We start from the raw sequence: 16585 nt of genomic DNA, 5'->3' as shown, positions 1-16585 counted from the left end.
TGTATGTTACATACCAAATATGATGGAAGAATATAATATTATGTATAGGCCTAATCATGACAAATATACACATCTAAAATAAAATGGACTATGAACCGAATCGTTCTACCATCTGCTTATCATATATCATGTTATAGGCTACCTATTCTATAACCATCAATTTGTCATGCGTATTATTATACGTTCAAATCCTCACTGTTAATAATGAATTGATCCATATATTTGTAACTAACTCTTGACTGAGGGACGGGTCTTCCATGTTTGAGTTAAACATTACACTCAGGACTTTTACCGTGTAGTGTAGCCCCACCCTCCATTACTCAGACAGTGTATTCGTGCTCCAACAAGCCCATGCATCTGGAAAAAAAGACTTTCTTCTCCTCCGATCAGACCAGGAGAACAAGTCAAACTGCACAGAAGAACGGTGGATGGTTGTTTGGGAGATATAAACTGCTTTTTTTGTCTTTATATAGATACGTTTTTAATGTTTTTTTTCTTTTTCCCCCATCTCGGCTTAAGTTCTGCATGCAATTATAAACGTTATTTGACCCACACAGAGAGAGAGAGAGAGGGAGGGAGGAGGTAGAGAGAGGCAGAGAGAGAACGATCGGTTGGTGTCGCATACAAAAAGTTATCCGATGGCAGAATAGGCGTCTGGCATTGTTTCATTTTAAACTTAATTGATGCAAACTCGGCAACAACAACAAAAAGTATCACAACTTGTAGCGGCTGGTTCTTCGTTACTATAGTCGTGTTATTTGGGGGAATTTGTGTGGGGGAGACTGGGGGAGAGAGAGGTATAGCTATATATACTGTCTGTCTGCAGCATGGCGTTGTTGACGGCGAGAGTCCTGTACGACTTCAGCTCTGAGAACCCAGGAGAGATCTCCATATGCGAGAACGAACTCGTCACTTTGTTCAGCGAGGAGGAGCTGGAGGGCTGGCTGGAAGGGGAGAACACCAGGGGACAGACTGGCCTGTTTCCGGCCTCGTATGTGGAGATCATCAGGAACGACCATGTCTCCTCCTCCTCCTCCAACAACAATAACGGATACGAGTCTCAGCAGGCTTACGAGCCTCCTCCTCCCTCCTCCTTTAATAACTCTCCCCAGAGGACCACCACCACCGCTGTGAACATCACTAAAGTCCACCAGCAGCAGCAGCAGCAGCAGACGACACCGTCGTCACCGGCGCTACAGCAGCCCCCACAGAGGAGCAGCTACCAGACCAGTCAAGGTAGTATCTCGCAGTGGTGGTTTTCAATTCAACCCTTTTCATATCAAGGCCCATATATTCTTTATTCGGTATTTGAGCCACGGACCACCATTTGATGAGTCTCGCAGACCCAAAACTAGATATCATTGGATGACGTGTTTGCACAATTCCATGCTGTGTATTGCTGTTGGGACCATAGGAGAGACAACAGGTAAATAAATTAAGTAATGCAGATGTTTAACGATAATTGAACTCTTCTTGAGTATGTAAAAAATGATTTTACACTCTCAAGAGTTAGAGATCTATAAGGGTCCATTTGGTTACCAACTTTCCATCTTAGCTGGGGACCATGCTAGGCTGGAACCCCCTCAGGACCACTGGTGTTCCCTGGACCACTGTTTGAAAACCATTGTAGTAGCCTATAGTGTACGGGCTGCTGCTATAATATCGTGATTCAACGGATATCGTAATATCGTGATATGGCATTTGTAAGTGTTTTCCTGGTTTTATAGTCTTTTAAAAGCTTATTTTTGTAATACTTTAAAGTATGTTCTATTTGAACATTTTTTGTAAACAATTAAAGAACATTGATTTCACCCTCACAATACAATATTATATTGTAATATGTTGTTTTGATTGATTGATTGAAATATGTATTAACAGTTTGCAGAATTACAGTACATTTCAAGCACAAACTCAATACAAAGACTGTTTGTTAACTGTGAGTGGATGACCCAATTAAGCATTACACTTGTTTACAAGAGGGTCCACCTTGTTCAATTCATCAAAACATTTAGAGACGTACAAATAGACACTTCTATATATAGGACAGAACAGGAATTCATCATAAAGGAGGTAAAAAGGGAAAAGAAACATATACAGTGAGGGGAAAAGGAGGTGGGCGGTGTAGAAATATTGCGATTGATTTTGTCCATAATCATGTCGTCCCCCGACCTACAAGGTAGTGATGAGGACTGGGATGACGACTGGGATGACAGCTGCTCCACCGTCAGCGGCGAGCCGTCTTCTGGCGCCGGGGGCGCCCTCTCCACCTACCAGGTGTAGTATAGGCCTGTCACTCGTACATCTTCTAAAACTCTTCCTAAATAACTATGGACATTATGTTCATGGGTCACTCATGCTCACATAACCTGATAATAACCCCATTTAGGCCTGGCGTCGAAATTAAAAAAAAAGTCTTCTGAAAGAATATATTTTCAAAGATTTGTGCCGCATTTTCACGATTTTTCAAAAATAGCAGACCTACAAGCTTGTAGATTTGCTATTTTTCAATGGCTAAAGTATAACATAATGCTTAGTTAAAACACCAAAAGGGGTTCCCGCCCAGAATGGGATAATGGTACCAGACATTGCTATCATCAATGGGGAATCCAAGCTAAACAGAAACGGTTTATTATAAAGTTTATTATATATTTTTTTTTAAGCCTGCCTAACGATAATGCCACTGGTGATAGGCGGGTTTATTCTACTCCACAGACTGTGGAGTAGAATAAAATGGTACCATTTTATCACAAGCGTTAGTGAGGAGTGCACCAATTAGGCTATACTTGAAAATGGGTGAAGTCGTCCTTTAAGCATTATTAGTCTATTATCTGTCTATTTGTTTGGCAAAAGCTGCTATGCATGCAATTATTTGCATGGCAGTTAAAGGGACATTTCACCTCTGGAAGAAACGGCAGTCACTCAATGTTAATAGTATTTGTAGCACAATTTAAAATTTTCACCCTATGGCCAACATCATTAAAATAAGATCTGGTTGCAAAAGGGAAGTGAAGTGGCCCTTTAATCGTCAACTAAACCTTCGTTATCTATTCTATGACCAGGTGACGACGTCTCTGCCGGGCCGCCGCGGCAGCGCGCAGCAGCAGGCCAAGGGCTCCTCGGCCACGGTGGGCCGGAACCTCAACAGGTCAGTGGTGGAAACAGTACCCAATTATTTTACTTAAGTAAAAGTATCAATGCTACAATGTGGATGTACTCCGCTACGAGTAGAAGTCCCGTATTCAAAATGCACTTGAGTAAAAAGTACAAAAGTATCGGCATCAAAATGTAATTAAAGTACCAAAAGAATAAAGTACTCACTATACAGAATGTCCCATGTCCCATTTTTAAATGTATAAAAAATCTTTTGAAAATAGCGGATCTACAAGCTCACAATGCGTCACGATGTGACGCATTGTGAGCTTGTAGATCAGCTATTTTCAAATGGCCGAAATGTATAGGGCTGAAGTGGTTAAAGGAGAATTCCATGCTTCCAAGGCTTTCTTACCTTTCTTTGTAGTTGTTACATCCCCACCAAAGAGGTACAGGTGTTTTATTGTGCAAAAACTCCTTATTGGCTATTTCCCCTACCATAAGCCCTCAATGAATTGCATTGAATTGAATGGGAATTGAATGGGGCTATGGGGTGTTGTGCTAATTAGTTTATTTCCATCTAAATAAGTAGTAAAGTGTGCTGCTTGGGATATTATTTACATTATGAAGAGAGGATATATACAAAAAAATTATAATTTTGAGCGATGGAAATAAGCAAATTAGCACAACACCCCATAGCCCCATTCAATTCAATGCAATTAATTTAGGGCTTATGGTAGGGGAAATAGCCAATAAGGAGCTTTTGCACATAATAACACCTGGACCTCTTTGGTGGGGACGTAACAACTACAAAGAAAGGTAAGAAAGCTTTCTAGCACGTAATTCTAAATAATAATAATAATTGGTTACTTTGCGCCAACACGACAACAGGTTCTCCACCTTCGTCAAGTCGGGCGGGGAGGCCTTCCTGCTGGGGGAGGCGTCCGCCTTCGTGAAGGACGGCGACAGGATCTGCGTGGTGATGGGGCAGCACGGGTCGCCCGAGTGGCAGCAGGACCCGTATCCGTTCACGTGCACCATCGACGACCCCACCAAGCAGACCAAGTTCAAAGGCATGAAGAGTTACATGTCCTACGGGCTGACGCCCAGTCACACCAACACGCAAGTGAACCGCAGGTACGCGAACGCACATACATGCGCGCACGTGCGCACACACGCACGCACACTAACCTTGTTCTCCAGAAAAGCTGTAGGTTTGTTTGAATACTCTCAACATAATGCAGTAGCTCCGTGTCCCCTAATAATAGTCCCAGGACATTTCACTCTTTCCTGTTGAGTCTTTGAAAATGTTGACTTGTTGCTCTGTTTATCCGGGCGGCATTTCCTCATCATAATCCCCCTGCTGTGGAAAACTGCTGACATTAATTGACTTGAATGTCCAGACATAGTTTCAGTACGTACAGCCTTACCTTATCAGCTCTAACTGGTAGTAATGACAGTGATGGTGAACTGGAGATAGTGGGCAGGTTTTAGGAGACTAATTGGGGGAACATGGCAACCTATTGTTGCCAAGAAAAATGTTTCACTGCAGCAGTTCAGCCCTGTTGCCTAAAACCTGCCTTTTTAAGTTTAAAAAAATGATTTTCCTCTGATCCCTATTTTATCACTTTGTCGTCTTGTGTTGTTGTTCGTCTCTATTACATCCAGTCATCCACTATCAGCACCCGCATTCTACTCACCTATTTTATGACATGTAGCACTTTGAAATTTGTGTCAAATATAAAGTGTGTTACTAAATCAAATGTATTATTAAAAAAAAATATATTATTTCTATCTTCTGCACTCCTCTATCCCTCCACCCTCACCCGCTGCTTGCTTCTGAACAAACAATCTCTATCTCAACCTTGTCCACTTAATTCTTCTTATTTCACTCCTCTTCCCTCCCTTTATCACCACTACCTCTGTATAACCTTGTCATACCCTCATCTCCCTTGCTCCATGCACTCATCCATCTTTAGTATCAAACCTAACTCTCCCTCCAAATCCTGTTACACATACATCCATCCATACAGTACATCCATCCATCCATCCATCAACCCACCCACCACATCCATCTATCTGTCCACTATCCATTCTTGACCCTGCTGTGGGGTATCCCTGTTTCCTGTCCTGTGTCTTATACCCTCCACCCTACCGCTGCTAGATATATACTATTTGACTGGCTGTATCCCTCCCAACTCCTACAGGTATAAACATTTTGACTGGCTGTATCCCTCCCAACTCCTACAGGTATAAACATTTTGACTGGCTGTATCCCTCCCAACTCCTACAGGTATAAACATTTTGACTGGCTGTACGCGCGGCTCGTAGAGCGTTTCCCCGTCATCTCCGTGCCTCACCTCCCGGAGAAGCAGGCCACGGGACGCTTCGAGGAGGACTTCATCTCCAAGCGGAGGAAAGGCCTGATCTGGTGGATGAACCACATGACCACCCATCCCGTCTTGGCCCGCTGCGACGTCTTCCAGCATTTCTTAACGTGCGGGGCGGACGAGAAGGCCTGGAAGCAAGGCAAGAGGAAGGCCGAGAGAGATGATCTGGTCGGGGCCAATTTCTTCCTCACCATCAGGTGGGTTGTCTTGATTCAACGATCGTTTGGCGAACAATATCCGATCCGGCGCAAATGCGCTCTGAGATTCTAGATGAGATTTGGTGAAGTAAAAATGTGAGGGCCGCTCTTATCGTCCGCGCTCAGCCAATCAAATCATCTCAAATTTGGTACACACAAACACACATTCCATGCTCCAGGTTTGCCCCTCAAAAAAGGAGCAAACCTAGTATAGAGCCCTGGGGATTCAAGGGGTTTTTAACTGGGAAGTTGTTGGTTGGATTCAAGCACCTCATTGAGGTGCAATATGTTTTTTTAAATAATGACAATAACAGAAATCAGTGCTATTCAGGGCTATTCAACTAAATTGTTCAGGGGGCTGCATTGTCAAAAACCCAAGGGGCCGGGGGCCGGACTGCTGCCCCCTCTAAGTAAATTACTTGTTTGCAAGTCATTTACTTACTTACTTACTCTTCCGCGGACCAGTCCAACTTGATTGGCGGACCGGATTTGGCCTGTGGGCCGCCAGTTGAGTAGCCCTGCAGTAGGGGACAAATTAAGGGCTTTTGGTGACTAGCAATGTTCCCTTGAGCACGTACTGTAGCTGCACGTACTGTAAGAAGTTGCTGGTTGTAATCCCAAACTTGGCTATGTTACTGTTAGCTGTGGTGCTAGAGAGCGAGGGCTGTTGTTGGATGGTGACTGGTGGTAATTTATTTTCTCCAAATCAGCACCATGTGTTATACTGTAGATCAACTCTTGCCCTTGTTATTGGAAGTGTCTGAAGGTGTGAGATAAGGAGGGCTGGAGTAATCTGCTCTCCCACATTTATGCCCCACAATAAACATGATGTAATCAGTTAATCAGACCTACTCCGGTACAGTATTTGCTAAACAAGGCCACACAGTGTGAGGTAAGAGTGGAAGCCACATAAACGACCTGACGTCAACTCACAGAACAATGATCCCTATTAATGAACCTTATCAAATGACCTTGTTAATGACTTTTAAGACATTAAGGCTAAAAGGATATTTAAAAAAAAAAAAAAGTCCTGGGGACTTGTTTCTATTGTAGCCCTATTATTTATAAACTTTAGCTGTTGAAAAATAGCAGATCTACAGCTTGTGGATCTGCTATTTCTGAAAAATCGTGAAAACATGTGCAAATCTTTCCATATATATTCTTTCACAGTGACCGTTTTTAACTCAAATATTTGCTTCTGGGAGGTGCCTGGAACAACATCATTTCAGATGGGGGTCCGCGGCCAAATACAGATAATTCTGTGGGTACCTTCACATGAAAAAAGCACCAGTGCACCACTAATACGTTTTTCAGAAAACTGTCAGGATTTAGAAGACATTTTTGTAGAATCTGGTCTTAGGCCTTAATGGGCTGATGAAAGCAACCTTGCCTTTTCCTTCAACCAGCCCACCTGCGCTTCCACTCGACCTCCAAGAGGTGGAGAGCAAGATTGAGGGCTTCAAGACCTTCACCAAGAGGATGGACGAGAACATTGTGGTGGTGAACACCACCATCAATGAGTTTGCTCGCAAGCAGATCACAGGCAAGTTCAAGTTGAACTGTATGCTGTTTAGTTTCGTTTTTAGGGAGGAGAGAAGGAAGACAGGCAGGGAGGGGGATATTTGTCACGACACGTAATCCTGCGGCCTGGGGCAGCCTGGGGCAGCCTCCCTGTCAGCAGGGAGTGAGTGTTGGGGAGGGAGGAGAAAGGACTGAGGGCCTGAGGCTCAGTCTACGCCTCACTCGTCCTCCCTGACTAAGTATTTGTCATAATCTGTCCCGTGCGTTTTTTTTGTTTGCAAAGACTGAAAGGCAAACAGAAATGTTCATTTTGTTCATATGTATATTCCAATGCCAAATGCCAAAGAAACACAATTGAATTAAGCCATTACAACTGGGAAAGCATCTATCTCATTTTAGATTTTAGCTATATTTTAACCACTTCAACCATTATTTCATACTTTGGCTATTCGAAAATAGCAGATCTACAAGCTCAATGCATATAATTTTGGGGACCCTTGACAGGAAAAGGTTTGAGCACCACTGATATGATATGGCACCATGGATTTGGAATAAATCTGATAATAAATCTGATAATTAAGCAATTCCTTTATTCATTTAAGCTGGTTTGCGGGCCCTATCTCCTTCCAGCATGGCTCTAGAAGACATTTTTAGAAACGGCCTCAGGTCTTAAATTGCTTACATTGTTAACACCTTGGAGGCCCGGGGCGGAGTTCTCCGTCCAAGTTCAAGGTCATGGTCAAGTGCCCAAGCCGGAGATTGATAAATAGGACGGAGATTAATGATAACAAAACCGTTCGCATCGCTCTAGAGCCTTGGAGCGCTTGTTGCCCGATCCGATGACGTGTCAAAAAGTGACACGTCATCGAAAATGTCCCCTGCCTGTTTAGCTGACGACAAACGAAAATCTTAAAACGATCTAACTCCCGATCTAAATCATCCCGTCTAATTCTGAAAAAAGATCCTGTGTTTGACGGCCTTCCGCGGTCCAGTCGCTAGTCGCGATAGATTTATTATTACCTCCCGTTGTTGTCGATCGACTCTAGAGTGGTGTGGCTATTGTTAGCTGCTACACAGCTACACAGAAGCTGCACAGTGCACACCAGCTTCCGGTGCGCCGGTAAAAGTGGTCCGTGCGCTATAAATGATGGGCACATGGATGAAATGGATTAAATAGTTCCGGGCCTCCAAGGTGTTAACAGCAAAATATTTTGTATGACAAATACATCGTCAAGTAAAATGTCATGATGTGACTATGATCCGAAATGACAGGTTTCAAGAAGGAGTACCAGAAAGTGGGCCAGTCGTTCAGGCTGCTGGGGCAGGCCTTCGAGCTGGACCAGCAGCCCTACTCTGCGGGCCTCAACCGAGCCATCGCCGGCACCGGAGACGCTTACGAGGCCATCGGCGATTACTTCGCCGAGCAGCCTCGTCAGGACCTGGCTCCAATATCAGACCTGCTGGATATCTACCGGGGACACCTGGCCAACTATCCCGACATCATACACGTACAGAAAGGTAAGAGGAGTCATTCTCTAACGTTTTCAGAACATACGTGTCACGGACCAGTTTTTGGAGGATGAGTAAAATATAATGTTTTATTCTTTTATTTTCTTTACCTTTCCTGTAAAATATTACATGCATTACATGCATCAAAAACAAAATCATACATTTTTCAGAAGCGTGTATATAAGCAGTGCACATCTATCTACAAGCTCACAGTGTGTCACATTGCAACGCATTTTGAGCTTATAGACCAGTTATTGAGGAGACATCAAATTCCTCTTTTGGGGTCTCAATCTTAACATGTTTGGGATACATGGCCTGCTCTTAGAGTTTTATGTTTGGTAGAAACTCCTTTACTTTCTCATGTGAAACAATGGATACATGTGTTTTTGATTGCATTGTTTATCATGTCATTAATGAAATTCCACTGAAAATTGACCATGAATCATTCAATACAAAGGCAGTCAATAGACAGTGATGTGGATTTGCAGTGAGAAAGAAAGAAAGTACAACATCTGCTTTCATTTATTAAATCGCAACGTCAGTCTGGGTCTAGGACTGAAACCAGCCCTGATGCATTCAAACTCTGTGCTTTGTGGAGAGAGCCTGGATCCCATTGTCCACATATACACGCACACACACACACACACACACACGCGCGCGCGCGTGCACACGTGCACACGCGCACACACACTCATGCTCTTTCTATACACGCACACACACAGGGGAGTGCTCTAGGCTGAACTCCCTGCAGAGTGGGAGTGGGGAGGTGCTGCCTGCTGGCAGATAAATCCCTTACGTCTGCCAAACATAGAGGCACTGTTTCACAGTCCCATCAGCCCTGTTCTATAGGCCCTGCAAACACAGGCTGGAAACACAGCCGGAATCCTAATACTCTGTGTGTGTGACTGACGACGGTGTTGCATTTACTTTGCTTTAATTCAGTGGTTCTCATCCCTTACTTTCTGGACCAGGGCCCCGGCCCACTTGAAAATGTCAAAAGCGTTTGTGTCCCCCGTCCATATCTGTCTGACCACTTGCGTGGGTGGGCCATGTTGTGATCAATCAATCGATTGGAACTGGAATGGAACTAAGTTAGTATTGTTGAAGTTCCTGTCCTATCACAATGAAAACAAAACTATCAAGGTTTTAAAGAAAACAATCGTAAAAATATATATATATATATATATATTAATGTTGTATTATCATTAAAACCTTAGTGTTTTGCCAATTTATTGGGGGGGGGGGGGGGGGGGGGGGCACTTAAATCGTGGGCACCAGCCTAGGCGCGATAACTTTATTTTGTGTAGCCCCAGACTGTATTTTGAGTGATTCTCCACTCAAAATACAGTCTGGGGCTAAACACAAAATAAAGTTATCGCGTTCAGTCCCAGTTCCCATGACAGTTGTTGTGGTTTGTCAGACTGTGTTGGCGAGCGAGGCGAGTTGTTTTCAAACAAGCTCTCTCGTCCTACTTTTTACTTTATTCCGACAGAGAGAGAGAGAGAGAGAGAGAGAGAGAGAGAGAGAGGCCTGCAGGGCCCTTTCCATGTCAAAGACATTAATCCTCCTTCCCAACACAGCGAGTCCACATTCCACACATATTTATAGCGGCGAGTTTCTCTAATACAGCACTTCTCATTCTATTACAAAAACATATGGACGTATCCTAGAATTGATTTGTTCAGGGGAACATAAACCAGTTTCCTTACACTATCTTTTTTTCTTTTGAAGAAATAATATAATGAACATTATTACATTATCCGTCCCACTCCAGCTCCTTCGAGCTCCAGGCTGGACTCCTCTGTGGATTGTCCTGGTTTCAACTGGGTGTCCTCCTGAGTCCTGAGTCCCGACAAATGGTGCCAGTTTTCACCACACTTATTTTGAGTTCTGTTGAAAGGGGCAGTCACTATTTCTTTTGAGGGGCTAGCCCCTCCTATATTCAGCTATTAGTGTAGATGTACGTCCTACACAAATTCCCATTGACAATGAATGGACAATTTTACATCATCGTGTCTGAGCAAATAGGCATAGTGTCTATTTTACGTCACGATGATGTACGATGAAAAGAGCGCCCCTCAATTCACACGGGTGTGATTTTATAATATGTAAGTTATTAAGGGTCCCGGTTTGGGTTTTTGAGTGGTGTAAACCACTCCTACAACTGGCTTTTGTGTGCAGAAAAAAATGAGCATGGTTGCTATGTTCAAAATAATTTCTGACGTAATTAAATCACACCCGGGTGAACTGGATGACCGTAGCAACCATGCTCATTTTCTCTGCACAAAAAAAGCCAGTTGTGAAATCACATCCAGGTGTGATTTCATTACGTCAGATCAGAGCTGATCAGGCTATGTAATACCTTACCTTATATAATACCTCACATCGGACAAAAACTCCAGCTGAATCAACTTCATGGTCACAAATCATCACATCAGAAGACGAGTCTACCTGGCCAAAGATCTTTAACGTCAGACATTACGTCAGACCACAGCTGATCATGCTATATAAAACCTTACACCACTCAGTTCACACGGGTGTGATTTTTTAAAGTATGGTCACCTTATCTGTGGTTCTCGACTGTGAGGCAGTGTTGCCAGATGTGAGAGAAATAAGCAACCAGGTATATGAAAACAAGCCCAAAAGAAACGACTATTATCATCATACAACGTCGGCTATTTGAGAATAGCCGTTCTACAAGCTCAAAACGCACTGCATGGGAAGCGTTGTGAGCTTGTAGATCGGCTATTTTCAAAAGAAATCTTGACAATGTTTTTCTTTTACAAAATGTGGACACAAATCTGAAATCTTGCATTCCCTGGGGAAAACTATTGTCAGATGGGAGTCTGTTGTTAAGTCCAGGACGTAACATTTTCACTACACACACTAAGCAAGCCACAACTACCAATATTTACAGAAAAACCAGCCCCAATGTCGCTGATAATAAGCAGACACCAACGCCGCTGTGAGGTCCACTCCAGGCTACATCTGATTTGAATGAGAGCGGAGATTCCAGGCACTCTGGTCCTGTGTTGCCCTGGGACTGTTGGAATGCAAGGATTAGGTTCTCCCCTCCTCCTCTTCCTCCTTTTCTCTCTCTCTCTCTCTCACACACACACACACACACACACACACACACACACACACACACACACACACACACACACACACACACACACACACACACTTCTTCCCCTCCGCTGCCTTCCCTTCTCCTTTCCTCCTTAGTGATAGCAAAAGAGGGGGTGGGGTGTGTTGGCTTACAGCTCTGTAATCTGCCTGGCCTGAAGGGGCGCAAAGTCCAAGTTGATTTCAGGTCATTGGGGCTTGGATGCGCACAGTGAAATCGAACACGTTCGATGTTCAGTGTTCAGTGTAAACGTTGACCTCCTTTTTTTACACTCAGTGTTAAATTGGGGTTTTTACTGTGCAACTGTTGTTAGTGTGTTTGGTGCGGGGCCTGTGTGTGTGTGCGTGCGTGCGTGCGTGCGTGCGTGCGTGCGTGCGTGCGTGCGTGCGTGCGTGCGTGAGTGCGAGAGAGAGAGAGAGACTAGACTTTTTTCTCTTTGTTAAAGAATGTGTTAGTGAGGTAAGAGGACTGAGTCATTTCTTCCACTCAGCTTTGCTCAAGTTTGAACATAAGTTACTCCTACATGAATCATTTTGCTTATGAAGCAGTTCTGCTGTTCTTCCTCAAAGACAAGTCGCAAACCTGAGAAATGCCCATTCATCTATAGTCTCTGAACAACATTAGAGGAACAAAAAAGTCTCTTTATGAAACATGATTCCTGGGGGAACAAAACGTTAATTTTGATGCGTGAGAAAATGAAATGATCATTACATTTCTTCATTCATAACGAAGAAGTTACTTAAAGCTGAAACAAAATGTCTACTATACAATACACATCACAGTTCCTAATACACATCACATATCCTTTTCAAAATCTTTTTATTTTGGTTTTATAACAGTATGGGTGTCAAGTCACAGCAGGTTCATAGAAAAAATAAAAAATAAAACATCAGATTTTAGTATCAGTGACTGAGGTAAACAAACGTATAAATCACAGAGATCGTGGGCAGACATAATGAAAAGACTATGTTATTGTGCAAAACATGCCCCGTCAAGACAAAAGAAAAACATTTTCCCCCCTTCAAGTCCCAATGTAGTAAAGCCAATTCCCAATTCCCCAGCCTCTCTACAAGTACTCCATCTCTGCTAACCCAATCAGTCATTGGGAGGGTGAAGAAAGCCTCGGGTCTCCTCCGATACCCGGGCCATCAAGCCAACAGCCAACATCTTTCCACCCGACAGTGACAGGTCTCACTAGGGGGGCGTAACGCATGTGGAGGTACACGCTATCCCCCCCACCTCCTCCCACCCCTGACAGTTTTCATATCCTGAAAGAAATTGCTTTAGACACGCATGGAGGGAATTCTAGTGCCTATAACCCAGTGGCGTTTCCAGGAATTACATTTTGGGCAGGCAAGAATTACTTTTTGGACAGGCAAGATGTGTTAATTGTCGTCTCCCCGCGCACAATCGTAGCACTAGGTTTTCAAAGAGATATACCTGCCAGACGAGTAGTATACAAAGGCTGAAAGGCGTGCATTTGCATTCCAATGGGTGATTGAGGGTCGCGCTCTACCGCAACGGCCAATCAGCTGTACACTAATAGTTCTCATGTCTTGTTTTTGTCCTCTTTTTTTCTCATTGTATGGATTTTGGCCAGGCCAGAAATGGATTTGGACAGGCGGACGCCTGCCCTCGCCTTATTGTAGATACGCCTCTGCTTTAACCACATGGAACAGTCTCCCCAATCCCATTCATTTTATAATAAGAGGAACAGTGAACTTTTTTTTTAGAGATTTTAATAATTTTTTTCTAGAAGGAAAAAGGAGGGGCAGACAGTACATGGAGAGTACAGAGACCAGTCAACGTTTGTGTGCAGGAAGTGTTATCGTGACTAATTCTACAATTTCCTCATGATGGCTGGTTCGGTGTTGGGGAAATCTCCGCTTCCTTCCCAGAGGATTTTGTTTCTTTGAGTTCTGCCTTAGCAGAGCTTCTCTAGGACAGTGGTTCTCAAGCTGTGGGTTGGGATCCTCCAGGTGGTTTTGTCAAGGTGTGCCTAGTCCAGACCCATTGGGATCCTCCAGGTGGTTTTGTCAAGGTGTGCCTAGTCCAGACCCATTGGGATCCTCCAGGTGGTTTTGTCAAGGTGTGCCTAGTCCAGACCCATTGGGATCCTCCAGGTGGTTTTGTCAAGGTGTGCCTAGTCCAGACCCATTGGGATCCTCCAGGTGGTTTTGTCAAGGTGTGCCTAGTCCAGACCCATTGGGATCCTCCAGGTGGTTTTGTCAAGGTGTGCCTAGTCCAGACCCATTTCCTGCATTTGATTTGTTTCAATATGCACACTGCTAAATCCTGAGTGCTCAATTACCTCTGAGAGTGTTCAAATGTAACCAAATGGACTCATTACATTTGTACAGGCTATTGAGTTATTATAAATGGATAACAATCAGGGCTGCGAGCGCCATCAACAGGCAAACCAGGGGATTATGACAGAACAACAATGAACTCTCAGCGTTGTTCCAATGTTAATTCATGAATAATATTTTATTATTTAAGCTCTTTCCCAGTGTGAGTGTGTGCTTTTAGTATTAATTCACAAATCAAAATGCATTAAAGAACATGTTGTCAGTATAACTGTTGTAAAGTTTGTGGGTTTGGTGGAAAGTTCACTGGCTAAGTGGCTATATACACAATTCAAACTCCTACACCAGTATGCCAGTCAGAGTCCTGGTCAGGACCAGGGTTTTCAGGGTGTTATAAATGGATTTATTGCTGGGCTTTAGGTACATGTGATGTTGAACACTGGTGGTGATGGAAATGACGACTTAATTATGAATGCATCAAGTGAACACAGACATGGGGTTCTACCTCCTCACCCCTCAGAGTTCAGACCAAATGTTTGCTCTGGGGAGTTCTACCTGAGCCTATATAGACCTACCTCAGGTGTACCAGATTAGGCTAACGCCAGGCCCCACCCACCACTAAATGGAGTGATTAGGGTCAGAATCCCAAATCCACCCACTCCTAGAGACAGAAGAGAAGGGGATTTTGTACAACTGTAATAATGAATGTGATGTCACTGTCAGTATGTAACGTAACGTTAAACAGTATTCAGGGGTTTTATGATGTCTAATGGTTCTCCAATTCATCAATATATGTCTATTATCTTGGATGAGCAGATATATTCTGGAGCATCGTGGGAGCAGAGATGTTTGTTCATAATGTCCTGACTGAGTTATTATTATTAATAACATTGATGCATTATAATACATTACTGATAACTCATGAAGTTGGTTTAATTTAACCTTGTACGTCCCGGTTCATATCTGTCAGACCTAATCAATAACCGAGAGGAAACTTCTCGTTATAATATTAATTGGGTTTATTCCAGAGAAGATATATCTTAAAGCGTTGGAAAGGCATTCCAGATATGTTCTTCTGACGTGTTAAAAATTGATACAGTGTTATATACAGTACATATTATGGGATGTTAAGAATGGTTGCGTCAAGCGTCATCACGTCAACCATCATGATTTGCGTATTCCCCCTGGGCAACTAGGGTTGTTGACATTTTACACAGGCAGCTCTACAGGCATATACTAAACTTCTTCCAAGGTTAGCCTTGGTTTAACATACCAGAAGGAGCCCAGTACAAGAAAACATGACCAACCATGTCTGTGAGGTGCAGACACTCTGACCATATACACATACAAATGGAAAATGGATAAGTCAGTCCAAGAGGACATGCTAAAATAGGCTATAGGATGTCATAACTAGATTTTCCATAACTAATCAATATATATTTATTTGATCACCGGTCTATCGAAGTTCACCTCACTCTCTTTCTTTGCCTCCTTCCATCCCTCTCCTCCCTCCCTCTACGCCTCCCTCGCTTCCTCCTCTTTTCGGGGTAAGGTGCTCTGACGAAGGTGAAGGAGTGTCCGAAGCAGGAGGGGGAGCTCCACGAGCGCTGTAACATCATCTCCTGTGCCACGCTGGCCGAGATCCAGCACTTCCACCGCACGCGCGTACGGGACTTCCGCTCTCAGATGCAGCATCACCTGCAACAGCAGATCCTCTTCTTCCAGAAGATCACCGCCAAGCTGCAGGACACCCTGGAGAGATACGATGAAGACCAATAGAGCGCGGATAATCCTGAGGGTTGATTTAGACACTTACGTGATGTACTGTATATTTGCTGGGGGCAAAAAAGGTTTTTGTTAGAAAGTTAAAGCTCTATATTCCTATATATTTGTTCAGTAAGATGGGTATCTCCAGCTCGTTAATAAACAGAAAATACAGTGTCAGGTCCGCATACCAATATTATCCGATCAGGAAAGAGAACAACATGAAGAAAATTGATCAGCTTCAACTTCATACTGTTTGAGTTCCAATTTGATCTGCTAAATGTTTTGTCTGATCTCTTCTAATTGAACTTTGAGTTCTCTTTCCTGTTTTACTAAAGAGATGGAGAGACGGGGGGAGACCCCCTGTTACTGCACAAAAACTTGATAACAATGATAACTATGTAACTAGGTATAACTTAAAGGAGCATTCAGTGATTTGGGTGATTTGGAGAACCACCCAGTCCGCCCCGGTAACAAAATGTGCACATGCACGCTCTACAGTGGGGGGAAGTGCAACAGGCCAACAGCATGTGCACCAAGGCCCGCCCCCACTCAATCATGATTGGAGGAAGGCCCCTCTCATCCTGATTGGATGAAGGCTTTGCCACCCGCCACCAAAACTGAAACTAGGGTTTTTTGACCCCAGGGGCTCACTGGGGACAGGGAGGAACTCCTTAT

The 16585-nt window shown here is 43.6% G+C and overlaps 1 protein-coding gene across 1 annotated transcript; it reads left to right on the top strand.

Moving 5' to 3' along the window:
* Nucleotides 1-433: 433 nt before the first annotated feature.
* LOC306939521 (sorting nexin-18-like) lies at nucleotides 434-15932 on the top strand. Its single transcript, XM_079524110.1, has 8 exons — nucleotides 434-1236; nucleotides 2177-2274; nucleotides 3060-3145; nucleotides 3982-4227; nucleotides 5384-5677; nucleotides 7084-7220; nucleotides 8471-8716; nucleotides 15696-15932. The coding sequence occupies exons 1-8, from the start codon at nucleotides 828-830 to the stop codon at nucleotides 15920-15922; spliced, it is 1743 nt and encodes a 580-aa protein (XP_079380236.1). The 5' UTR covers nucleotides 434-827; the 3' UTR covers nucleotides 15923-15932.
* The last annotated feature ends 653 nt before the right edge of the window (nucleotides 15933-16585 follow it).

The sequence above is a fragment of the Electrona antarctica genome, assembly GCF_951216825.1.
Source record: "Electrona antarctica genome assembly, chromosome: 16".
NCBI classification, from domain to species: domain Eukaryota; kingdom Metazoa; phylum Chordata; class Actinopteri; order Myctophiformes; family Myctophidae; genus Electrona; species Electrona antarctica.
This window is presented reverse-complemented; position numbering and strand designations above follow the sequence as displayed.